This window comes from Indicator indicator, chromosome 4, assembly GCF_027791375.1.
Source record: "Indicator indicator isolate 239-I01 chromosome 4, UM_Iind_1.1, whole genome shotgun sequence".
Lineage (NCBI taxonomy): Eukaryota > Metazoa > Chordata > Aves > Piciformes > Indicatoridae > Indicator > Indicator indicator.
In genome coordinates, this window is record NC_072013.1 from 47,062,704 (window position 1) to 47,089,762 (window position 27,059).

At 46.1% G+C, this 27,059-nt stretch overlaps 2 protein-coding genes across 3 annotated transcripts in view; one reads left to right on the plus strand and one right to left on the minus strand.

Annotated features, from left to right (window-relative positions):
* Positions 1 to 2,283: 2,283 nt before the first annotated feature.
* Positions 2,284 to 15,363, minus strand: EXD2 (exonuclease 3'-5' domain containing 2). Its single transcript, XM_054400138.1, has 9 exons — positions 15,336 to 15,363; positions 13,597 to 13,990; positions 12,407 to 12,663; positions 11,254 to 11,380; positions 10,176 to 10,492; positions 7,891 to 7,997; positions 7,541 to 7,676; positions 5,708 to 6,064; positions 2,284 to 2,819 (listed from the first exon to the last, which is right to left on the minus strand). Exons 2-9 carry the CDS (start codon positions 13,933 to 13,935, stop codon positions 2,603 to 2,605), a joined length of 1,857 nt encoding a protein of 618 aa, XP_054256113.1. The 5' UTR covers positions 13,936 to 13,990; positions 15,336 to 15,363; the 3' UTR covers positions 2,284 to 2,602.
* Positions 15,364 to 24,126: 8,763 nt separating this feature from the next.
* DCAF5 (DDB1 and CUL4 associated factor 5) overlaps positions 24,127 to 27,059 on the plus strand; it is a 69,877-nt gene continuing 66,944 nt past the window's right edge. For both annotated transcript variants that reach the window (XM_054400073.1, XM_054400075.1), the window contains exon 1: positions 24,127 to 24,340. In XM_054400073.1, the coding sequence (XP_054256048.1) occupies positions 24,127 to 24,340 (214 nt within the window). The remainder of the gene's footprint in view (positions 24,341 to 27,059) is intronic.

Sequence of the window (27,059 nt, forward strand, 5' to 3'; positions counted from 1 at the left end):
ATTTAATTAAGCCTCACAACACCTTTGTGAGATAGTTAAGTATTAGTCCCATTTTAGAGACAGGAAAATGGGCATGCAGGGAGTATGACCTGCTTCCCACCACACATGGCAAATCTAGGAACAGAGCACCAGATTTGCTCTGTTTCCTTCCCCCCTGCCAAAAAAAAAAGTCCCTCCCACCGTAAGAGAAGATCAAGTTCAGGACCATCTGAGGAACCTGAACACACATAAATCTATGGGACCTGATGAGATGCATGCCAGAGTCCTGAAGAAATTGACTGATGTAGTTGCCAAGCCACTCTACATAATATTTGAAAAGTCCTGGGTGCCAGGTGAAGTCCCTGGAGTTCCACTGGAAGAAGGGAAACATTACACTCATTTTTAAAAAGGGGGGAAAAAGAGGACCCTGGAAATTACCAACCTGTCAGCCTCACCTCTGTGCCTGGGAAGATCATGGAACAAGCCCTCCTGGACACTATACTGGAACCCATGGAGGACAGGGAGGTGATCTGAGACAGCCAGCATGGCTTTACCAAGGGCAAGTCCTGCCTGACCAAACAAGTGGCTTTCTACAATGGTGTAACTACATCAGTGACAAGGGAAGACCAACAGATGTCTCTCTGGACTTTTGTAAAGCTTTTGACACAGTCCCCCACAACATCCTTCTCTCTAAGCTGGAGAGAGATGGATTTGGTGGGTGGACTGAGGATAAGGAATCTGTTGGATGATCACACACAAAGGGTAATGGTCAACGGCTCGAGGTCCAGATGGAGATGTGTGACAAGTGGTCCCTCAAGGGTCTGTACTGGGACCAGTGCTGTTCAATATCGTCATCAATGGTCTAGACAACAGGACTGAGTGCACCGTCAGCAAATTTGCAGATGACACCAAGCTGAATGGTGTGGTTGGCAAGACTGAAGGACAGGATGCCATCCAGAGGGGCCTGCACAGGCTGGAGAGGTGAGCTGAGGAGAATCTCATGAGGTTCAATAAAGGCAAAGTGCAAGGTTCTGCACCTAGGTCAGGGCAATCCTGAGTATCAATACAGGCTGGGAGATGATGAAATTGAGAGCAGCCCTGCAGAAAAGGACTTGGGGCTACTGGTGGACAAGACACTGGACATGAGTCAACAATGTGCTCTTGCAGCCCAGAAGGCAAATCACATCCTGGGCTGCGTAAAAAGAAGAGTGGCCATCAGGTCAAGAGAGGTGACTCTGCCCCACTACTCTGCTCTGATGAGAGCCCACCTGGAGAACTGTGTACAGCTCTGGGGCCCCCAACACAAGAGAGACATTGAGCTGCTGGAGCAGGTCCAGAGGAGAGCCACGAAGATGATAAGAGGGCTGGAACACCTCTCCTGTGAAGACAGGCTGAAAGAATTGGGGCTGTTCAGCCTGGAGAGGAGAAGGCTCTGGGGAGACCTTGTAAGTACACTTCAATATCTGAAAGGGACCTACAGGAAGTCTGGGGAAGGACTGTTTAGAAAGGCTTGTAGCAATTGTTTTAAACTGAAGCAAGATAGATCTGGGTTGGACATAAGGAGCAAGTTCTTTACAGTGGGAGTGGTAAAATACTGGAACAGCTTGCCCAGGGATGTGGTTGAGGTCCCGTCCCCAAAATCATTCAAGATCAGACTTGGTGTGGCCCTGGGCAGCCTTACCTAGTTGGAGGTGGCCCTGCTTGCAGGGGGGTTGGATAAGATGACCTTTGAGGGTCCCTTCCAAGCTGCTTTTAGTGTTCTGCGACATGTGGTCTGACTTCTTAAAAGATGCTGGTCTTCAAATGAAATTTACTTCCTCTCATCCCTTTTAAGACACCTGACCTCATTTTCCAACCAAAACAATTCTATGATCCTATGAAGTCAGTCTGATATGAACAGGTATCTGCCAAGAGCTATTCATCATAAACAAGTGAAATTAGAAAAGAACATTTTTTTCACAGACGTGTTACTGGAAGCTGTTTAAGAAAAGACTTGACATGGGTGATTCCATACTGCCAGAGTCAAAGAGTTTGGCTTCTCATCAGGCATCTGTTATGAGACAACTCTGACTGAGATCCATCTGGAGTTAAAAAAAAAAAAAAAAAAAAAAAGAGAATTACAGTTTCTTTGCCACTTCCAAACAAGGAATCACTCTCTGGTAGGGAGTATTCCCTGAGAAGAACTCATATGAGCACAACTGCACTGAAAGCAAAGAAAGATTTTTATCAGAAGACTCTCAAGGTGTAGCCAAGGGTGCAGACATACCTGTGAGAACACCTGGAAATGTTCATTTATTGTGCTGTGTTAAGAGAGATGGTTGGGAGACATCAGACATCCTAGGGGTTAGAAAATACCTCTCCATAGTCACTTTAAGAAAATGAGTTTCCCTAGCACATCACCCTCACACTGAGCTAGTTAGTGACAGACTAGAACTAAAAGTTCCAAACCACCTGAAAATTCAAGTCAGCAGACTGAATTCTACAAAATGCCACATCTGGCACTTGTACTGCTGCCTGTTTGCAAAGCCAGGCCCAGATGTTAGTGGAGACAGGAATCAAAACAGTCCTTCCATCTTCAGTTACATATGTCCAGTAGATACTGTCCAGAGACCAGAAGTTAGTTTCATGACAGCTTGACCTGGAGATCCTCCCCATACTTCCGGATCAGCTTCATGTGGTTATGATCCACAGACCACTGCTCTGGGAGGTGCTTGGGCTGCATGCTGTCCAAGAAATGCTGCCGCCAGCGTCTCTCCAACTGCATGAGGGAGCGCAGGCCTCCTCTAGCAAAACACTGCACCACCTTCAGTCCATGTGGCATGTAGCTCTCGTTGCAGATCCTGCCAAGACACAAGCAGAGTTTATTTTTACACAAGCTCTCTGTCAGCCTCTAGACCTGTCTCCAATGAACAGCAAGACACTGAAGATACTTTCAGTTGTGGAGTTTAATTATAGATGCATGGTAAGCTAACCAAGAGCTTTAAGCTTTGCTCCAATGCCAGACTGCTTTCTGGAACACAGCTAACACTGGGAATCCAGTTTCTTTGAACTTCAAACCAGCACAGGCCTTTATAGCAATACTAAACAAAGCTCTCAAGGTCTATTACAAGCTCCTCGGGAGACAAGACTGCAAATTCTAAATGCAAGCACAATATGACACTCCAGAGCTCTGATCCTGCTGCTGTATTCCCTGCCTGGGTAAGTCCTGGCGCATTACAAACAGTGAGTGCAGCAAGAAGAAAACACTGACTTCATGCAGACACCAGATACTTGTTAAGAAAAGGTATTTGGGGAGGCTTTGAGAAAGAGGAGAGGAAACTTCTGATATGATTGTCTTTAAGCCTCCCTCACAGAATGATTTAGGTCGCAAGGGACTTTTGAAGATCATGTAGTCCAACTCCCCTGCAGTAAGCAGGGACATTCCTGACTACACGAGGTTGCTCAGAGCCCCATGAAGCCTGATCTTGAATGTCTCCAGGGACAGGGCCCCCACTACCTCCCTGGGTAACCTGTTCCAGGGTTCCATCACCCTCACAGTAAACAACTTCTAATGTCCAGCTTAAATCTATCCTTCTAGTTTAAAACCCCTCCCTTCCTTATCTGTCCTTCAAAAGTATAAAATAATGATAGGGAAGCTGGAGAGCAAGAAGGAAAGGAGGTTGTATGAAGAGAAAGGGAAAGAGGGGAGGGAACAAGAGCTGCAGTTCATAGACCACAGCTGGGTTGAGGGGAGAAGAGGGTAAGCAAAAAATGAGTAAGAAATGCAGAGTGTGCTTGTCTGCTTAGATCCTTTGGCTAGAACACAATTATCTTCTTATCCTTGCTTTCTAGTTAAATCCCAGATGGGATCCATCCAAGGGCACTGAGAGAGCTGGCAGATGAGCTGCCAAGCCACTGTCCATCATTTACCACCAGTCCTGGCTCACTGGAGAGGTCCCAGATGACTGGAAGCTGGCCAGTGTGATGTCTATCCACAAGAAGGGCTGGATGGAGGAACCTGGAAACTACAGGCCTGTCAGCCTGACCTCAGTGCCAGGGAAAATCATGGAGCAGATTGTCTTGGGGGCAATCACAGCACACCTGCAGGACGGCCAAGGGATCAGGTCCAGCCAACATGGATTTAGGAAGGGCAGGTCCTGCCTCACCAACCTGATCTCCTTCTATGATCAGGTGACCAGCCTGGTGGACGTAGGAAAGGCTGTGGATGTATTCTACCTGGACTTCAGCAAGGCCTTTGAGACTGTCCCCCACAGCAAACTCCTGGCCAAGCTGTCAGCCTGTGGCTTGGACAGCAGCACTGTGCTGGGTTAGGAACTGGCTGGAGGGCCGAGCCCAGAGAGTGGTGGTGAATGGTGCCACACCCAGCTGGCAGCCTGTCACTAGTGGTGTCCCCCAGGGATCAGTGCTGGGCCCCATCCTGTTCAATATCTTTATTGATGATCTGGATGAGGGGATTCAGTCCACCATTAGTAAGTTTGCAGATGACACCAAGTTGGGAGCAGGTGTTGATCTGTTAGAAGGTAGAAGGGCTCTGCAGAGGGACCTTGACAGGCTGGACAGATAGGCAGAGTCCAACAGGATGGCATTCAACAAGTCCAAGTGTTGGGTGCTGCACTTTGGCTACAGCAACTCCGTGCAGAGCTACAGGCTGGGGTCAGAGTGGCTGGAGAGCAGCCAGACAGAAAGGGACCTGGGGGTACTGGTTGACAGCAGCTGAACATGAGCCAGCAGTGTGCCCAGGTGGCCAAGAGAGCCAATGGCATCCTGGCCTGCATCAGAATAGTGTGGCCAGCAGGAGCAGGGAGGTCATTGTACCCCTGTACACAGCACTGGTTAGGCCACACCTTGAGTACTGTGTCCAGTTCTGGGCTCCTCAATTTAAGAAGGACATTGAGACACTTGAACATGTCCAGCGAAGGGCAACAAGGCTGGTGACAGGTCTTGAGCACAAACCCTATGAAAAGAGGCTGAGGGAGCTGGGGTTGTTTAGCCTGGAGGATACTCAGGGGTGACCTTATTGCTCTCTACAACTACCTGAAAGGAGATTGTAGACAGGTGGTGGTTGGTCTCTTCTCCCAGGCAACCAGCACCAGAACAAGAGGACACAGTCTCAAGCTGTGCCAGGGGAAGTTTAGGCTCGAGGTGAGGAGAAAGTTCTTCACAGAAAGAGTGATTGGAATGTGCTGCCCAGGGAGGTGGTGGAGTCACCGTCCCTGGAGGTGTTCAAAAAACGATTGGATGTGGCACTCAAAGCCATGGTTTAGTTGGTCATGAGGTGTTGGGTGATAGGTTGGACTTGATGATTTCTCAGGTCTTTTCCAACCTTGTTGATTCTATGATTCTATTGTATGAAATGTATTAAAGTACTATAAATACAGACTCTGCAGGCATACACAAAATGAAGTTACGTTTTTAGAAGCTCATTTTTGTGCTGTGCACATCAGCTCGTGGCAGTCTCAACTTCAGACACTTCTTGACACCATTATTTTAGAGTAGATAAATCAATATCCCAAGAAAACCAGCAATGGGTTTTATCTTATTAAAAAGCTTTGGGGAAGTGTTCAGGAGCAAGTCAGCATGTGTGATCTTCAGCTCTGCAAATGCTGCTGGACCTTCTTTTATTTTCCTACAATAGCATCTACCCAAGGCTGTGTGCAGACAACTTTTTGTTCAACTTACGTGCCAACATAAAGGACTAATGTTACGACGACTAATGGGCTGGTTATACCTGGTTTCCAGGCCAGCTGCTTCTTGGAGCATCTCTGGGGTGACTGCTTCTGTGTTGAAGAAGTCCTTGATGCACTGCAGAAGTTCTGCCCTCCGGGGCTCAGGCAGGCTGTCTGCATTCAGCAGGGCTCGGGCACCTGAGCGCACTTGCCTGCGCAGAGGGTCCTCCAGCAGACGCACCCCTTCCTCAGAGCCAATGGGGGCACTGAACTCCTCAGCCAGCTGCTGCTTCAGAAGGTTGTCATAGTAATTGGAGATGGCATGGCAGGACGTGCAGAGCAGGAGCACATCGTGGGAGTTGTGGTCCTTCATCTGGACAGGGAAGTGCTTTCGGTATTCATGAGGAACAATGTTCTTCCTAGAGAAAACAAACCAGACAGCTCATTACGTTTGCCTGGAGCTCCTCCTCCCCAGTTCCCCCTTTTCCTAACCCACAAAGGGTCAACTAATACTAAAAGTCCACGAAAACAAGGATCATCAGTGAGTATCCTCAATGCAGCAGTAAGTTCTGCAACTTCTTTTTATTTGCAATCCTCTCCACAGGTTTTCTGCATTTCTCCTTTTTATTTCTCCTTGCAAAATTCATTGCTTTGAATTAAAAAAAAAAAAACAGCAATTCATACTGTAAAAAAAAAAAAAAAAAAGCAATGCACTCTGAGCAGCATAGCTCTCAGCTAAACAGAATCTGCTATAAAGATAGAAATCTTATCACCTGCCCCTGCCACCTGCAACCCCATAGGCTTCATGCTCACCTGAACCTTTCAGAAATATAGGGATGAAGCAGTAGAAGGTATAGCACAGCTATTTTCAGAAGGGGATGCCATCAGAACAGTGTATGCTGTCATACTGCTGCCCCCTGCCAATCTAACTGCAGCACTTAGATGTTCTATATGCTTTTGTTCTCTCCAGGGACAGACACCTCCTGCCCCTGTAAAAAGGGGAAAGGCTGGCCTTTCCTCAAACTTACCCAGACACAGAATCATGGAATCATTTTGGTTCTAAAAGATCTCTTAAGAACATTGAGTCCACCTGTCAACCTAACACCACCATGGACACTAAACCATGTCCCAGAGTGCTGTGTCTACACGTTTTTTAATACCTCCAGGGACAGTGGTTCCACTACCTCAATGGGCAGCCTGTCCCAATGCCTGACCACTCTTCAAGAAAAGAAATTTTTCCCAATATCCAACCTAAACCTCCCCTGCTGTAATTTTAGGCCATTTCCTATTGTTCCATCACTATAACCTCCTTTCAGGTAGGTCTAGATAGGAATAAAGTCTCCCCTCATCCTCCTCTTCTCCAAACTAAACAATCCCAGTTCCCTTGGCTGCTCCTCATAAGACTTGTTCTCCAGGCACTTCACCAGCTTTGTTGCCTTTTTCTGGATAAACTCCACGACCTCAAAGGCCTTCTTGTATTGGGTGGCCCAAAACTGAACCCAGTATTCAAGGTATGGCCTCACCAGTGCTGATCACTTCCCTCCTCCTGCTGGTCACGCCATTTATGATACAGGCCAGGATTCCATTTGCCTTCTTGGCCACCTGAGCACACCGCTGGCTCATGTTCATCCGTCTATCAAACAGCACCCCAAGGTCCTTTTCTGCCAGGCAACCTTCCAGCCACTCTGCCCCAAGCCTGTAGTGTTGCATGCAGTTGTTGTGATCCAAGTGCAATCCCAGCATGTACAACTACAAAGCACTCAAATAGCGACAGCCCATCTAGGATGTGAATGATGTTTCCAGCCACTAACAAAGCTTCTGGATGCCCAACTAGATGCAGATCTCAGTAATGTTTTAAATGCTGCATTATTCTTCTGTGCCACCAAACAACTCACCGGATATAGGACTCTCGTTTGCCACATACGACACAGAGGTTCTCTTTGACTGTCAGATAATAATCAACTTGAGACTCAGGCCGTCCTGAAGGCTCAAACCGCAGCTTGACAACAAACGGGTCTGTGCTAACTAGTTCTGAAAAGGTAAAGGCAAATATTAAAGAATATGAAAGAAAAATTAGTATCTGAAAGCAAAAATGACAGTGCTAAAACACAGAAGTCATCCTAGCAAATCCCCAACAGCATTGCTAATAGGAAAGGATACCAAAAATTTGTGCCTGGTTATCAAAAACAAGGAAAAGAAATTTTCAAAAAGCTGCATGTCCAACAGCAGGAAAAGAATTGGTTACCTCCAATCCCCTTGTCCAGATACCACTGAGCCTTCTTGTGATCACAAGTGCACAGGGGCTGTCCATCTGGGGCATGCAGGAAGCAGTTGTCATACAGTGGAGATTTTCTGTGAAACAAGGGCAGCGTTACAGCAACTACAACAGCATGCCAAAACAACAGAGCTCTCCACAGTCATGTGTCCTGCACTGCAATTCGTACTACCTCCTCCAAAACACAGGAGTGTCCCTGAATAAACACACCCGAAGCTCCTGAGCACTGCACAGGCCGCTGCTGTAGGAAGAAGAACATCTGAAAACTCACCTGGGGTTCACCAATTGACTGTAAGGTATCATTGCTCTCCTGCTGCCTAGAGAATCCTAACTCCAAAAAACAGTTTTCATTGATGACATCATTTTCCAAAAAAAATTACATTTGAAAACAAAAGAGAATTGAAGTCAAAAAGGATGATGAGCTGAGAGTAAGCTAAAAGAGAGTGTCAGCTCACAGGCAAGGTAATCCTTGGACCAGCTGTCTAAGCCTACATTTTTAATGACTTTTGTAAAACTTAGTGTGAACAGCAATTACTTCACTAATCCAAGCAAAATGCTCCAAATAAGGCTCTTGCAGCACTGGGAACCCAAATACTTGAGTTCATGGGAAAAATGAAGCTGAAAGATAAGCCCCTAACCTTAGTCAGTGATGGAAAGCCCTGCTTGAGCAATCTCTGGTTGGTTATGGCAGGGTGTGGAAGGGCTCTGCTTCACAGAGTACTGCCTTCATCTCCCAGCCTCCTTCAAAGCAAACTGAAGGAGGGAACTGGCTGAACCTGGGAGGAACTGGCCAAGGATAAAGACATGTCACAATACACTGTGGAAAAGTTTCCCTTCTTCTATCCATTAGCATCATATAAGCACTCAGCAGAGTTCTACCAGCTAAAAAAAGGCTGACAAAAGGATTTTTATTGAGTTCCATGGTGAAAGAAAACCACCCAAAATAAAAACCATAGGGCAGGGCTCCTTCCACCAAGCATCAGTGGTTCAGCTGATTTGAGTATTTCCCAACTATAAATGAATAAATAATAAAACTAAACAGGCTAGAGTAAGGAAGGGTGAAAAAGGACTTTGGAAACTACATCCAGCCTTATTACAGACCAGAGCCATGCTGCTGATAATACTCTAAAATCCAGTGAGTCTACAGATCCATCATGAAGTCAAACATGGTTAAAAACAACAAACATGGGGAGATCTCAATTTAGCTTGGAATGCAATTTTGTTTAAATTTTAATTCTCCCATGAGGTGTAGTCCTTCTGTTTTGCATGACACAGGCTCCTAATGAAAATAAATAAATCTGGAGGGACTTGCGTACACACAATACTATTAATGACTGCTAATGAAATCATTATTATTGATTACATTGAAGTGCCTTGATTGCCAATCCAATAAGCTTGAAAAAGAGGAAAGAAATACTAAAATTAGTGGGTTTCTTTCCAAATCACAATTACAGACAATTTTTATTAGATTGTATCCAAACAAAAAACAAACGTCCCAACTAGCTCTCCACATCTTCCCTTGACTGAGCTTAAAGAGATCTCTTCAACTGAACTCTCATTAGCAAAAGGCTCCAAGAATTTAGGACTTGCTCCACAAAATCACGGGCAGGATGGGAGTCCTGAATCCAGCAACAGCTGCCTCTGCAAGGCCAAAGCAGTTCATTTCCTCCTCTCTCTCCCTGGCCAACACTGAAGAGCAGTGCTTTGATGCTGCCACAGACAGTTCCTTCCTGTGCCCTCTGGCACCTCACACACTGTTTCACCCCTGCTAACCTTAGTTTTCAGCTCTCTTCAGTACCCTGACATGTCTGTGGCCATAATGACTTGAGGCAGCGTAGTACAAACAGCAGTCCATACAAACTACAGACAAATCCTGCTGAAAGCACAAACTCTCTGCAGTTGCCACCTTTTCCCTGGAGAAGAATCACATCTGCTTGGGTGATAAATGCCACCCAGACAGTCAGCTGCTTCCTGCTGGGACTCTGTTCTCCAGCCAATGTCTTCTCAGGAGAAAGCAAGCCAAAAGCTGAAGCCAACTTCTCAACTTGCTCGTGACCTAGCACAGATCCAAGTGCTGCCCTTGCTTTCAACACCACTTAGAGGGAAATGAGGAAAACAGAAACAGAACCTGGCTCCCACGACTGTTAGGTCCTGTGTTTCCTTTCCTAGCTCATGTTATCCACTTTATTTAATGAACAGAGCATTCGAAGATTTCCATCTGTGGTGCAAAGCATAAAATGTGCTCATAAACTTACCGTGCAGAATATCCCACGCCCAGAGGCTTCCTCTTCTGCCTCCGTGGATCTCTCACTTGCTGACTGCCAGAGGGCTGGCCATTCATCCAAGATTTCCGACTTTTTGTTTTCTGAGGGGACCGTCCCTCTCCACTCTTCTCCTCTCCTGTGCTGCCACTCCTCCTTCCTCTAAATGGGATATCCACCAGGCCCCGGCATTTACCCAGTGCTTTTTCCCAAGCAGCAACAGAGTTTTCACCATCAGGGAGGCTGGCAAATCCCAGTAAATGGAGGAACAGAGCCACGGAGACCTGGGCATCCCTAGCAGCATAGAGAACCTGAAGAAAGCATAGACATCGAGGTACTGAGGAACAGCAAACACTCCCAAACATTATTGGTCTTTAACGTTTGGTACAGGAAGCCAGAAGCTGGATTCATTTCCTTTTGAAGTTCATGCAAGGTTCTGGCAGTTGAATGACACTTTCATAACATCACCACACTCCCCATTTTAAGGTCAGTCAGATTTGAAGTACTCATAGGGTGCCTCCAGGGACTGATAAAAAAAATCAGCCCTTAAGCACCCTCCTGCCCCACCAAGCCCTCCCTCATAAAAGGCTCCCTTTTAACACACTTAGAACACCCTGGGTGGTTATTTATCCTGCCACTCCCTCTACCGGTCACTGATTTTGTAGACGTTTGCAACACGACTAAAGAAGTGTGATCGAGGAAACCATAATGGTCTACAGATGGTGAACAAGGTCTTCAGGGTACCTTTCCAGCTACTGCTACAGACTGGAGGAAATAAAACGATAAAAAGGCGAGGGTTTGGGTGCACAAGCACTTCTTCATGGAATCTTACCTTGCAGAACTTTCAGGACTAAATCAAAACAAGGGTCAAGAATGCAGAGAAATCAGCAGAAAATTATCTTCATTAAAAAGGAGGCAAATCCAGGCACAGTGTTCAAAATTAGCGTCAGACCACAGTCACAGATAAGGTTTTGAGGCAGAACTCCAAGGCAGCTCAGATCTCCCTGCTGTAATGCCTCTTCCCTACAAAGAAGGTTGCTTTCACTCCCAAAACACTAATTTGAAGACAAACCTGATCTTGTGCCAGTTCTTCTGCCTCCCAGTTGCTGCACCGCACATGAGGAGACTTGTCAAGTGAGCAGTTCAGGACTTTTTCAGCTAAAGACTTAAGGCTAAGGCAGCTGTCAAGTAGATCCTTCCTTCAGTTTAAAAAAGAAAGTGAAACAAACATGTTAAGCCCAAAGCCATACACCCATGCAAATTCAGACGGCCTCATACACCCTGAACCTGCGAGAACACAGCACATGTGTGACTCCCACTCAAACAGCACACAGATGCCTGTCAGCCTGACAGGCCCTCTCCCTCCCCTGCGCTAAAACATCCCTTCTAGATTTAGTAATTATCTAATGCCTGCAATATGCAAATCAGGCAGGACTGGTAGTTGGTAACATTTAAGGCTGAAGCATTGGGCTCTTAACTACCCACTTCTGAACTAAAGAGATCTATCACAGAGTGATGGACCACCTACCCCAGAGATTCATGAGGAACACGAGAGTCAGGGATGACTCCCAGCAATCCTAGCCACTAGAGACAGTAAGTCCATCCTCAGAGCAAAAAAAGCCACCACCAAGACAGCAAACCCACATCCCTGAGCACTAACAGCATATCCAGGCACACAGGTACTGTATGTGAAGAATATCGCCAAGTAAAATACTTTATTTTAGGAAGAATGATGGGTAAGAAAATGGCATCATAATTGTAATCTTGGAAGCTGTTATTAAAAGAGGAAAACTAGAGCTGGTTTATTCAGTAATTTTTCAAGAAGTCCTGTAATTCAACAGTTCCACGTAAGAGCTCCTGGCATGTTTACCTCATACTTCTAGGCAGTGCATTATACACCTGCTGATATGTATTACATCACCATGCCAGGACTTCTTAAAAGCTGAAGCACGATACTCAGAAAAGTCTATAAAGGTATTGCATGAGAAGACTACCAGACTCAATTGGCATGTGAAATTAGCATAAAGATTTCATTTCCATTCAGACCATAGAATAGAAGCATGACATGTTTTCAGGCTGCAGCTGTCAATGTCCATCTTCTAAAACTACCCTGAGAACTCCGGACCCACTTGCTTGCTATTATTTAGCATATGAAAATTATTTTTAAAGTATTTCCAACTCAAATGATGCCTTAAACTGAGCTGCTTCCATCTTCAGATACTCACCGCTGTCTCATGGCTAAATACCGGAGATCCATGCTCCCTTTGATTGGAAGACCATAATCATGAAGTAATTTGCAAGCATCTTCCCAGCATCCTACCCCAACTTTCAACACAGTGCTATCTGCCATGATGTCCAACAGGGTCCTTGGCATAGTCTGTCCACTGGAAACAAGCCTGGGCAACCTAACAAGAATGCAGAGACCGCTGGAAGAAGCCATCTGTAGGAGGGATACAGGATTTGGTTTTCCTTCCACAGAAACCTGAAATAAAGACAAAAATCAGAGACTAGGTTACAGTATTATTAGCAAGACTGGAGCTGTAACAAATTGCAAAAGAGGCCACTACAGACAGGAAATACAACATCAGTTTATCCAGTTAAGTACTGTTACCTGTCTCTAAAATTTTGTCACAAATTACGCGATCTATTTCACAGTATTCCTGTCCCTCACATACTTCTTGCTGCACTCCTACAAGAGAAACTTTCCCCATTTTGCCCCTTCCCCTCACAGCTGAGCTGAGGAAGAAATCAGATCCGCATCAGCACAAAGCCACCCATTACATAAATGTTCATGGCAAACACGTTTAACTGTGGCTTATACTAATAGCTATGGGGTGAATAAATTTCCAGTCAAAATAATGGCAAAGCCAGGCTTTAGAAATGATTCAAGGCCTGTTTTGAGGGTTCACACATGCACATGTACAAATGGACAAGGAACTTTACTTTCTGGTAGTCCCAGTGACATATACCTACATATCAGTACTATCCTCCTTTTTGGATTCATCATTCTTAAGAAATTGTTTCTTAAATATGTAGCTGGATTTAAAATAGTGCAAATCTAAGTTATTGCCAGTAAATCATCTTTAAAGAGATATTATACAAAACAACATAATGTTATATTTAACCATACAATTACCACTACTTTTAGTATAGTTAATTTATCACAGGAGTTCAGTCAATGAATGCAACCAGTGAATTAAAAACTTACAGTCAGCACACTTAAACAGGTGAACGACCAAAATTAGCAACTACTTCACTGCTGTCAGGATTGATAATCACACAGGCAGTTTCAATAGTCAGTCTAGTTATATCCTTTTAAGTAATTGTATCCATTGTTATATCCACTTCAGTACACCCTCGATGATTTCCCGTTGCAATGTGCAATATAAAGCAGAGGTGCTTCTGGATCACTCACCCACTCGCAGTCAATTCCCAGCACTGGCCACTTCTTCAGCTCCTTCTTCAGCAAAGGTTCAACACGATCCCACTCCTCCTGCTCTGAAACTACCACTATGTCTGCACCAAGGGTCCTCTCTACACAGGAAAAGGTGGGAGATCTGAAGAAGGAAAGCACCTCCTTATCCTCTGCGTTTATCAGTTTCTCATCTCCCAAGTTTACAACTGCTTCCTCTCGCTGACTAGTACAGCCCGCTTTTCCTTTACGACGCTGGGTAGCTTTCCACAAAACCAGGCCCCCCAATGCAACACCCAGCAGGGTCGCCAAAGTAATTGTCACTGCTGTTTGCTTGGGCATTTTTTTAATCTCCCTTTTCCCCCCTCAAAACGGAACTGTAGGATCTTATCATGGCCTGCAAAGAAAAATGAGAGAAGTGGAAATTAAAGACAACTTAAGGAAATGTGTTTAGAGGTACCAAATACGCCCACTGGTATCACAAGAAGATTCTAATCATAACTCATGATCCCAAGAGGATTGGGTCTCACTCTGACAGACAGGGGGTCAGGGACACACTGCTGTAGTGAGCACTAATAGGAGACTGAATACTGCTGTTGATCACATCACCAAAACCCTTAAAGGGAATCCAATGATTTATACTCATGCAAATAGATGCTTCCACAAACTCCGGGTATTTCAAAAGTAAACTAGTCGGGGCTATTATCACCTTTTAGCTGAATTTGGAATCAGGACAAGATGAAATTACTGCAGAATAAGCATGTCCATTCATGCATTAGTAAATAACAGGCATTGTCCATTACATTCACATTCAAACTAAGGTCAAACGGCTCTTCAGGCATTGAAAAGCCCCGAAGTAGCAGCTCTTTAGAACACAGCTTTCCCTCCATCATACAAAAGCTTAGCCTCCCTTCAGTGCACTGAAATCAGGCCTGCCCCTTCATAGTGGTTGGACTCGATGATCTTTAAAAGGTCTTTTCCATCCGAAACGATCCTATGATTGTACGATCTTCACCTTTCCAACCCACCGCGTTGTTTTCAAAGCTCAGCCCTTACGTGCCCAGTGGTGCTGGTGCTGCCGCAGCCCCAGACAGCCGCTGACAGCGTGCAGAGCACGGGCACGGACACCTGTCTCAGCGATGACGGGTCCTCTACTCTGACTTGGTAATCTGACCAACAAGACTGACACCAATGAGCGCCACCCGCAGCTACGGCCTCTGCCCGTCAAAACAGCTGCCACCTCTTTGGGAACGGGGGAATGCCGATACAGAGAGCGGTCCTGTGACCCCGGGCACCCCACGTGTGCGGATCCCCCAGCCCGCTCCGCTAGAAGCCCCAACGAGCCAGCAACCCCCTGGCTCTGCCGCAGCACACTGGCGTGGGGACGCCGCACTGGACAATAGTGCACCGAGAGTAGGCCGAGGCCTCGAGGTCGGGGCCTGGCCGCCGTAGTACCCCTGGAGAAAACACAGAGCGCTCCTCTGGACTGCCTCGCAGGTGTGGCGGGATGGGGGCAGATAGGGACGAACCTCAGCTCCCCATCGCACCAGGTCGAAGATCGGGGCTTCACTGGTAAGAGGCCTGGTTGCCGCCCCCAATGGAAAGAGACAGGCGAAAGGTGGCGTGGGCCCGACCAAAGAAGCCGCGGAACCACCGGCGCAGCCCGCCCCCATCATGTACACAGCAGTCTCCCCCTCCTGTCCCCTGCCACGTCGCCGCCCGACCCCAGCCGGGGCGCTCACCTGCCTGCTCGCTACCTGCCTCTCCACGGAACGGTTGTGCCCGGCGGCAGAACCCCCCACAGAGTAGTCGCCGCGGACACCGGGAGGCTTATGAGTGGCGGACGCTTCCTCTTCCTGGCGGTGGGCGCTGCCATATTGTACGGCAGCTGCTGGCTGGGCGGTTCTCGCTACCGGCCCGCGGCACCGTGGCCGGCTCCTCGACGGAAGAAGGTGTGTGCTTCCACTACTGGCAACTCGGGCACCCGGTTGTGCCCGCGAGTGTCTCTGTGATTGTCTTACTGCTCCCGGGATGGCCGGACCCGGCCGGGAGCTCGGGCACTGTGGTCGTAGCGGCGGCCCGACGAGGGGCCCGCGGGAGCAGCAGAGATTGGCGGGGTTGCGGTGATCCGCGGCCGACGCCCTGAAGAGGTGTTACCATGGCTTCACCAAGGGTTACCACCTCAAAAATCCTGTTGTGGTAGCGAGTATTAATGAAAATACTGAAAATCCAGCAGTTGTTGAACGTAGGGGCTACTCGTTCACAACGGGGAAGACTGCATGAGGAAGCTGCGGCTTGGTGGTAGAACCCCCGCACCCAGGAAGCGCGGTGAAGCGAAGAGAGGCTTTGTGGGGCAGGCAGGGGCAGGAGCGGCAGCCAGGGGACAGAGGCATTGCGGGGAACGGAAGGGAGCGAACAATGGCAGACCGGAAAGGGAATTTCTTCCAATTCTTCTGCAATTCACAGTATTTTCCAGTTTCTCCTCATTTTTGTGCGACTGGAATCCCAGATAGCTGCATTTGTTTGGAGGAAACACTGAAATCACAGAAAATACTGCTGCAGATTGCTTTGACAGTTTCAGAGTCGACATCAAATTTCATTTTAATTCTGCCACTTGTAATCGTCAGAGTAGGAGGATCTCCTTAGCAGAGTCTCGGCATCAGCAGACATCGTCTGCAAAAAGCAGCTAATGACTGGCATCAGGGAAAATCTCTATAGAAGCAGCATTCTTCCTGTCAGTAGGTGAATGTTTGCTTTCTGTCCCACCTCCCTCGTTTTTAACTCGGGAATGAGGTCAGGACTAATTGTTAGCAAACAAGTACACAGCTGGTTTCCAGAAGAATACTTCTCTGGGCAAATAAGCCCCTCTTCAATCAGGGATAACGTGACCGGACCATTATATCCAAATAGATGTTTGTTATAACGATCTAGGTTTAAGCCAGGGTGGTGTCACCACTTCAGGTCTCACTGATGGTAGGGTCACATCAGGAAATTTTATTTTCCAGTGATTTGTGTCTGTATTTTGAACATACAAAAAAATGCTTTGTACCCAAGAACTACAGTCTTTCTGCAAAGACCCTTGATCTTGCTCTACAAGTGAAGAAAGTTCTAACCATTTTTTGTATTTAGCCACAGAGGATTACAAAGCATTGCATCTCACACACTGCACCAACTTGTACATCTTGTCTCTGGTTCATTCTCCTCTACAGGGAAGGGCTGCATCTCTCTTGCAGTCACAACCCAGACACAGCTTCTCCATCCATTCCCCATGCTCTAACAAACCAGACACAGCTGACCAGTTGAAATGGAGGTCATTAAGCAGGAGCCAGTGTTGCTCTGACACTCATCACATGACTCATGCTCAGGAGAAAACTGCATAACGTGCATGCTTAGGAGAAAAAGCTAGAGAGTTCTGGCTAAAGATTTCCCACAGTCAGGTGGACATGTTGTCCTTGCTTTTCTCCCTCCCTCTTCCCTTCAGGGCCCCAGTGTATGCTGCTTTGTTCTACATGGTCATTGTAATCTAGGATAACACTGGACAGCCACTTGGAAAGGTAGTCCCACATTTCCTGTTCAACCTGATGGACTGCTTGCTCCCTGCTTCAGCACCAGCATTTCTGTAATGACAGAGTCATAGAATCGGGACTGATTCAGCTGTAAACTAGTTAAAAAAGTTAATGTCTGGACACTTGAGAGAATTATTTCAAGGCCCAAAGACCTGCTGGAAGGAGACCCAAGAAGCCAGTGTAGCTGGGCTCCTGGATCCAGCTGCCCTGTTACAGGATAGGCAAGGCATGCTCAAGAGGACTCTAACAGAGCTCCAGATGAGCTCAAAATAGTGACCAAACATAACAAAAATCTACAGAGTTTGTTCATAGTGGGACCCATTCTGGCACCCACCCAGAAATCTGGAAAAGGCCAGTTTTACCTTTCACAAATTGTTTATTTTAGTTTCTAAGGTAATAAGAACTTAAGTGTAAAGATACAAAAGAGAGGAAAACAATAAAATAGCCTGCATTTATTACACAGTGGAAGTCTTAGAGTGAGGATGCTATATAATGGAACCCCCAAGTCTAGCTTTTCTATAATAATAGGATTGGTTCCTTCGCTGCATGTAAAGCCCTTTTTTTATGGCATCACTGACATAAACAGTCCTGTAAACCATAACTCTCTTTAATGGCTTCTCTTACCTAGCCATTTATTCTAGTATATATGTTAAATTAAAAATAAATTAAAGCAACTGATTCATGAGTGCACTCTGGAAAGAAAAGAAAAAAAAATGTCCAAAGCCCAATGGGGACATTGCTGAAGATGAAAAGGCAACCAAGTGAGTAAATACCAACTGCTGGCCTAGCCTTACTTATGAGAAATCTATTACCTCCTTACTTGCAGAAGGTAATATGAAGCCTTTTCATGGTAAACAGCAAGATTTATTTTAGTTTGCCTCTGTAGCCTGATCCAAGATGTCTGCAGAGGTCTCTCTCAAAAGAATAATTTTTAGGCTAATTTCCTAAGGCAAGAAAGCTTATGCAATTACACTGCCTGTTGGTGTTGATGTCTGTGGGTCCCTTTTCTTGACAAAAAAGCATGTTTAAGCCTTGCCCAATTCCATCTCAATTTTTACAAAGGTAACTTGTGTGAAGTGCAAAGCCAAACTGATGAAACAGATTCTAATAAAGCTGTCATTGAAAAAATAGCAACATGTGCAGATGTTTAATATACATACGAGAATCCACACAGCAGTACCACATCAAGACAAGTCTATAGGAAACCAGGCTTCAGTTGTTCTGCTGATCACAGAAAAAAACCCACTTTTATAATCACATTAGCTCATCCTTTATCAGGCAGAAGACTGGGATAAATGATGCAGCATTCAAAGGAAAATCAATGATCATAGAATATCAAACAAAAGAGGCTCCAGCCAAGACTTAAACTGCTGTTAGCAGACAATGAGCAGAGAGCTGCATTTTGTCCCCACTAGCTCATTAATAACACTGTATTTGGGCCCCCATCCCAAGCTACAGAAAGAAGACAAACTCACATTTCAGTTTCTAATGTAATTCATCTTCTTTGTGTCAATGTTAGTAGCCCCATAACTACATACTCAAACAAGTAATTTTAAGCAGGGTTTATTTTAACAGGGAGGCAGTAGGACCATTTCTTCCATCAACAAGTCAGAATAAGATCAGTTTCAATCAACTGTGAAGCCACATCCTAAAGGTGGAGTTTCAAACTGCAACAAGGTGGACAGAGGGTTTAGCTCCTGCTGAAAGAGGCAGTTTTGCCTCCCCCTTCTACCTGTAGGCGTTGTAACACCGCCTCACTTCTGCAAACACTGGCATACCAGTTTGACTCAAGGAATTAAGCAAGTAGAAAGCTAGCACAGCAAAAAAATGTACTTTTCTTTTGTTTAACTCCTTGAACTAGCTCATTATAGAGACAGATCTCAGTAAAACTACATCCACAGCCAAAAGTTGAAGCAGCAGTAACTGCAGGGATCTGCCAGAGTTTGCAGGTTTTGCAAAGATTGATCCCATGAGGATGAATTGTATTAATACTGATCATCATCAACATATTTCTTCATTAATTGCTGACTCTTTTATTGCTTATCTAGGAATAGAGAGGAATTTCACAATTCCTTTTCTGCTTAACTAACCCCAGTGGGTTGAGTGCCAGAAGACCTCGAAGTTCATGGCTGCTAAGAAGGTGACATCCTTCATCTCCCAAAACTCCCAGCTGGGCACTCCTGATTTGCCTGTGCTGATTTTGGCGCTCATTTTGACACTTCTGTGAGTCAGATTAATTCAGTAGGACAGCAGACAATCAAGTCCAATAAGTAGCAGCATCAGCACGAAGAGGTAGAACACATAGCCATGAAAAAATAAAGCCACCTTTCAAAAGCCACAAGTTATTAGATTGGCTCAGCTGCATGTTAAAGCTACACTTTTAGCTGAACAGCCCCAAGGAGAGACGTTTGAGAGAACAGTGCTTGTTCTTCCCATCTTTCTGGTCCATGAAATTAGTAAGCAAAAGAAAAAAAGGCCCAGAAGCCATCTAATTTTCACCTAAGGGAATAAATTTCTCAAACAAGATTTTTTTTTTGTTGTTGTTGTTAATATCTGGCTAAAATACTGCAGTTGTCTTAGTTTTCCCTCCTTTTGTTTCTATTTCTCTTCAAGAATAAACAAACAAACAAACAAATAAATGCCTTGACTCAGCGTTACTTTTCTTGTAACTTCTCTCTCACTTCTGGACTCCTCAGACATCTACCAGTGTCCAAATGTCTCCATTTCCACTCTAGATTAACAAAAGCCATTCAAAGGTCAACAAATTAAAAAAAAAAAAAAAAGCTCATCTTCTCTGACCACACAGTCAACCATGCTTCACTTCAAATCATTTTTTTTAACCTGTTTAAGCCTTCCTTCCAAGTGTTCTTTGACAGACCCTCAGAGAGCTGTATTCATGGTCTTCTCCTTTTATCCTCCCACATTTTGTCAAGTGAAACACAAAAACAACTACCAACTAACAGGTGATTTACAGATCTGCTTCTTTCCCCAGGGCTATCTCCTTCTATACAAACTCAAATCATTACCTTTTTTGTTTCTTTGGATGAGCAAGAAGTTAAAGGTTAACAGTACTAGAACATGGTTCTTTCTCCTCCCTGAAAGCCCTCTTATTATCTTCTTTGTACATATCTTCTGTGGATAACATTATCAGTCTACCTGCCATTCAGGCTTGCATGTCAACTGTCAGCTCTGACTGAAACCTCTGTAGATCCTAACTCCCAGGGTACATCTAAATTTTAAACTTCTTCTATATGGTATCTATAAGACCATACTCTGATCCACTCATGCAGCTAAGACCCTTGTTTTAGGTCTCTTGCTTCCATACCTAGACTGTCCCCATACCTCTCTCCAAATAATGCTGCAATGCAGCTCATAACAACAGTCATCACCTGCTGTCAAGGCATCTGACATCTGATAAAGTTGACTGTAAGTCTCCTATTAATGATCAAATATGCCACAACCATCAAATGGAAACCACTAATGCAATTTAACTCACTCTGCCAATTCAAATTTGTTCAGAAAAAAAATGTTGAAGGGATAATTTTGTAGCAGCAGAAAGTAAAACCAGATCAGGCATTGTCAGTCTTTCCAGAGGCAGAAACTTTAGCAGGGGCAGAAGTTAATGCAAGAGCAATGTGACACCACACCATACCTGACATCCAAATCAATTTAGCAGTGCTGGGAAACTGCACAACCCTGAATTTACCAACTCTGAAACCACAACCCAAGATTATTCGTGTAGGTCATTACTCTGACACCTCACTTCTCTGTTGGAAACATTCTCAGAGTTCCCTCTTCTGTACCGCATCAAACATTATTTAATCATCTTCATTTCCAGGAGCATGTACAGAAAGTCACCACCCTGTTCATTACCTGCCATTTCCTTTCCAGTTGACTCTGCCCCTCGAGTGCTCACTTTTTGAAATTCCAATCAAAACTTTTTTTGGGCTTTATTACATACTGCTTTTGGGGCATGGAGGAGACTACAAATGTCCTAAAGAATTAAACTGCTCAAGCAGTCTGTACAACCAGACCTTGACTTATTCTGCCCATCAAACCTGGCCAGGTTCAGTACAGTGTGACATTCAGACAGTCTCAGTACAGCACCATGTGTGCCCAGAGGTCCAACAGAACAGATGAAGTTTAATCTGTTTGACTAAGTACTGTCTGTACCTCAATTCCATTTCAAGGTATGGATGGTTCCTATTAAACCAGAAAAAGATGTTTCATCGATGCTACTTCAGCACAACTCAGGCCAACAGTGTATATGTTTTGAAGAGATTACAGTGCTCTGGCATTGTTAACACACCAGCACATTATTAGCAAAGGAAAATGTTAACAGTATAGACCATAGTAATTTCCTTATATTCAAATTAAATCAAACAAAGGAATTGGAGAGTGAGAAGAATGCTTACCCACACTTCTCTTTTTTTTAACCTATATAGTCATGTGAGAGAATATGTGCATTTAGAACAGATTGGCAGCCTTCTATTATTCTGACAACATGGTATCTTCTGACTGCTTACAAATATGATTTAAAAAAACCTCAGTTAAATCTTTCCTGGAAATCCTAGCAGGTGGGGATTAGGAAATAATTTTATTTCTGTATTTCTTTCCTAGAGACCGGATCCAGAACGCAGAGAAAAAGCACTGGAGATTTTATTGTGTCACATTTCAAATGGAAACTTCCTACAGCTATTTATTTTTATGCAGAAGCCAAACATACCCAACCTGAACAGTGTTGTAGGAAATCAGAAAAAAATGACCTGCATATGACAAGGAGGCAGTCACAGCCTTCAATGCCAAGCTAGATGGGGCTTTGAGCAACCTGATCTCATAGGTGTCCCTGTCCATGGCATGGGAGTTGGAATAAGGTTCCTTCCAGCTCAAGCCATTCTACAGTTCTGTGATTCTGTAACGTATTTCTGGAATGCTCTCAGATCACATACAAAGTGATGGAATAATTTTAGAGTCTACAGGTAGAAAATTGTCATGCCACTTACCTGTGCTGGGAATTCAGAAGAGAGCAACAGTTTCTGATATAATTGTAATGGCACAGCATTTCATGGCATGCAAGCAAAGGAGCTATGAAGTTTATACCAGTACAATTTACCTGTGTCTGAAGGAAAGATAATAAACACAAATCATAATGGGCAAGGTCTCTGTATATTGAGGTTTGCCAGACGTGTTACGTATCAATACTTGGCCAGCAATAACTGTAACTACAAAAAGAATCTTCACATTGCTCAGATGCAGAAGAGATTAACTGTTCTTTGTTAATTACCATTCTCACAGAAAACAGGTAACTGAGTGTGTCTGGATATTCCTCTAAATTATTATACATGTAATTAAATTCTGATTTTTATACATATTGCTATCAAATATAGAAAAAAGTGATATAATAAAACTAAGTGTAAGAAGTATTTTTTTCTACAGTTAGAAGTGTGTTATATGTTAAAATTAAGGCTCTGGTATTGTCAAATAAAAAGCATGGGTTTTATGATTTCATATTCTTTCTATACTCTTAACTGAGAAAAATCCTAAAGCACTTAGTTGACTTTATATAATGAAAACAGATTCCATTTCTACTGAAAAGCTGCCACTAGAACATGGCAGCAGTCTAACAGCACTCAGTAATGTTACCATTTCACAATTTATGTCAGGAAGAGTTTGTCTGTATGGTTGTTTTAAAGTTTGGAGATTCCTAATTCCCAGCAGTTGGTTCCACACAAAGAAGACCAGGACTGTCAGGCTAATTCCTCACCTTCTGAAAACTCTATCTTACCTAGGTACTGTCACTAGTTCAACTGTGGGGAAATACAGGCCTGCAAGTTTGAAGCTGCAGATCAGAGACTGCTCACCTTGTGTGCAGGCAGAGTGCAGTCAAAGGCTGCAAGGTGGACTGTGATGTGCTTCACCAATGTTACTTTTCCATGGGCACCCCTGTTGTCTTGGTATCAGATAGTACATGTGAAGGGACAGGGTCCTGTGGAAGACAAAAGGTAATTTTTCCCCTCAAACACACAGGTTAGGGTGTTGTAAACCAGTAAAAGACAACACAGATCAGCTCCACCTGTTTAGTCAGCTGCCTTTTGGAGTTTTGTCGATACTAACATGTGAGAAGAAAATCCATCTGTATTTCCAACAGCTGCAGAAATGTCTACTGACTCACTTGAGAAGGGTTGAGCATCCTATTTTCAGTGTTGCTCGGGCAGGAGCAGGAGACAGCAAGCAAAAAAACCCCAAAACAAACAAAAAAACAAACAAAAACCCAAACCTCAGACAGCTCCTTAAAAACCATCTTAAAGAAAAAAATTCCAACAAGATTCTGAATATGTAACTTCTGGAGATTCAGCAGAAATCAATCAAGACTTACGGAGGGCAAACGGTGCACATTTGGGGTACTTATTTCCTCACCCTCCCTGCAGTGACCCTGGAAGTCACCCCTCACCCCTCGGCGGGCAGGCATGGCTCTGGAGAGGTAATTTCCCCGTTCATCTTCATCAGCGACGCCGCCCGCTCGCTGCGGCAACACCTGCTGGCCACCCGCGGGGCCGAGGCAAGCCCCTCAGGCGGGCCGGGCCGGCCCCCACGCCCCAGGCAGGACAACCGAGTGGCGGCAGAAAACGTCCTCCGCAGCTCTTTGGAGTGGCCTTGCAGTGGCGAATACATTCATCCTCCCCCGCGCACCGTTACAGGGCGCGAGTTAAAAAGCGGCGGCAGTGGCAGCAGCGCGACGTTAAAGCCGGGCCGGGAGGCGCGGGCTGCAGCTGAGGATCAGCTGCTGAGGGGAGCGGGGAGGAGCCAGCGGGATCAGGAAGCGGCGGAGTGTCTAACACCTCTCTGCCATGGCTGGCTAAAGAAAAATCATCATAACCATAACAAGGGGGGAAGCGGGGGAGGGGAGGCGGTGGCGGGGGAAGGGGCGGCGGGGGAAGGAGCGGCGGGGAGCGGCGCAGGCGACAGCATGAAGAGGAGAGGCGGCCGGGGGGGCAGCATGCGGTCCGTGGTGGGGTTCCTGTCCCAGCGGGGCTTGGAGGGGGACCCCCTGCTCACCCACGACTTCCAGCGGAGACGCCTGCGGGGCTGCAGGAACCTCTACAAGAAGGATCTCCTGGGCCACTTCGGCTGTGTCAATGCCATTGAATTCTCCAACAATGGAGGCCAGTGGCTGGTCTCAGGTAAAGCGAACGCTCCCCGTCCCTCTCCCGCTACCCCCTCCCCAGAAAGCATTTTCTTCCTCCTCCTCTTCGTCGGCCGCCTCCCCCGCGGCCCAGGGGGAGGGGAGCCGAGCCGCGGCGGCGGCGCTCAGAGTCGTTTCTCAAAACCACCGGTGCCCGGGAATGTTTCCCAAGTAGAGACCCAAAATGGTTGACAGGTTTTAAATTCTACTGTTATTGGGGGGTGGCAAGGGGGGAGTCCTGGACAAAGTTTTTACTGGAGTGCTTCCAGGGCGCTGAGGGTGCCCCTTTATTTGATGGCATGTGGTTTGTGCCTTAAAAGAAGATTTTATTATCTACGGGGGCGACAACGGAGGGGAAACACCTCCGCGGTGTGCATTGTGGGCGCCGGGTGACATTTGTCAGCGCCGTGCCCCGGGCCGCCTCGGCAGCGGGCAAGCAGGAGCAGTGGTCGCTGCCGGGGGCGGGCGGCGGGTCAGAGTTTGGCCGAGGAGAACTGTAGTCCCGCTCGGTATCGGGCGGGGAACCGGAGCGGTTTAATTGAGGGGCTGGTCACTTTGGGACCACCTCCCCCATCTTCTTTTGAGGGAGAGGAGTAAGGGTTTTGTTTTGTTCCTCCTCCTTCCTCCCCTTGGAGGGCGCGGTTGGGGAGGGGGTAATTATTTTGGCGATGATGTTGTTTTGGGTTTGGGTCGCCCCTGTTGCCTGTCCGGGGGTGAGGGAGCCATAGGGGTGGCGGGATGCTGTCAGGTAGGAAGGAGGTGAGGGCTTGACATCAGCTGCGACACTAAGGACGGGGGAAAGCTTTTCACCCCCTTTCCCCCTAGCCGGGAAGGAGATGTGGGGCTTGGCGGCCGGCTGTCCGGCTTCCCCCACCCCAGCAGTGCTTGACGCAGGTGCCTCTTCCTCCTTCCCCGCCTCCAGGCTCGGAGGGGCGGTGGGGGAAGAAGGCAACTTCAGGCCGGGGCCTGGCCGGGCGCTGCAGGCCGCGCTCTCCTCGGGCGGCTCTTAGCGACAGGCCAGGGAATCGAGGGCCTATCCCGCCCGCGGCGGGGCACGGCGCGACGCCCCGAGGGCTCGGAGGAGCCGCGGCGCATCTCTCACTGAGATGGGGCGCCCCGCTGCGAGGGGGTAGAGCCCCTCGGGGCGGCGGGGGGTGTGGGAGGGTTGCTAGCCCGAAAGGGCTACTCCTGCCGTGCCGCCTTGGGGACAGCCAGGCTGCTAAGCGTAGTGTCCATTGCAGGCTTTGGGCGGGGGGCGTCGTGTCCCAGATGCCCCACGCCCTTGGAGGAAGCAGGCTAGAGGGAGCGGCCCTCCTTCCTCTGCCGTCCCGCGGACTGAGGCTGCCGGTAGCTCCTTCCCCAGGGCCGGGCTGCAGCGAGGAGCGCTCACTCCCTGTCGTGTGGGGCAGTGGCCCTCGGGGGAATCGCAGAGCTGCGTGGCATAACGCTGTGGCAGCTTTGTTGAGAGTGGCCTCTGCTTGTAAGGGGTAGTATAATGCTTACCAGAGTGGAGAAGGAGCAAGAAGGTCTTCGTTTTGGCTGGTTCTGGAGTGTTGTAAATAGCGACAGGGGCTACTGAGGAAGGTGTTGGGGGCATAGTCGAGTGGTCTGCTTACAGCCTTGGTGTAATGTCTGGGTAGTGGCAGGTTCTGTCACACTAAGGTGTCTTTAATAGCTCCAGAAATAACACGGGGATTCAGTAAAAAGTTACTATGTCTGTTTGGTTACTCTTAAGCAAGAGCAAGATAAAAACAGCTTATAAACATAAAGTGGAAGCTGATACACTGTGAGCTTCCTAAATTTATTACCTGAAGAAACTTAAAAGCCTAAGTCCAATGATTTCTGGAATAAGCATCCATGGAGGACCTTAGTGTTACTGTCAGGGCTTGTTTTATACATATGTATATGCTGCTTTTCACATATACATCCATTTGTCTTGTAAATATACATATATATTTGTACATGATTTTTTATATATATATACACACATGTGTGTGTCTGTGTTAGAAGTGAGCTCTGGTTTAGCTATTCTGAAGATGTTCTGGAGATGGTGTACTGGTCCTTCTCTATGAGTAGGCTGATTTATGTATTTCTACATAAAAATTGCTATGGAGAGCTCACATACATCTGTTGTTGTTGCTTTTTAACTTTATTTTCTATAATAAGTGTTGGAAACACCATCAGTATTTTCTGTTCTTAAGAAAGCCTCAGGAGACACTGTTTTTTGTCATAGTACTCATATACATACCTACATTGACATGCATTCTGTAGGTAGAAGCATAAAAAATCAAGGACTAGAAGGGGTTTTTAAGAATTAAAACAGCTTGTACCAGGGAGAAAGGTGGCAGAATTCTCATCAAGTGATCATTTAAAAAGCGTAGGTAAAAGGAATGCTTCCCAACTATGGTCAGTTTTCAATTTCCTAACTTCTCATAAAGTCACAGAACTTTTAAAGGGGGTAAGCTTTTCTTCTCTATGTGGAGTTCTACTCCTCTAAAGTTCAAGTTGGGAGTGGGAAGAGGGTGCTTAAGCTACATGTATCAGCAGTGCACAGATTTGGAATAATTAAGAACAGACTACCTGAAGTATGATGTCCTGAGAAAATTAAGAACTCTAATTATGATAACTGTTTTTAACAAAGTTTTACATTATCTGTGACTATGTGATCTAGAATGCTTGATGTGACACAGCAATAAGCAGGTGTTTTGTTCTTCAGT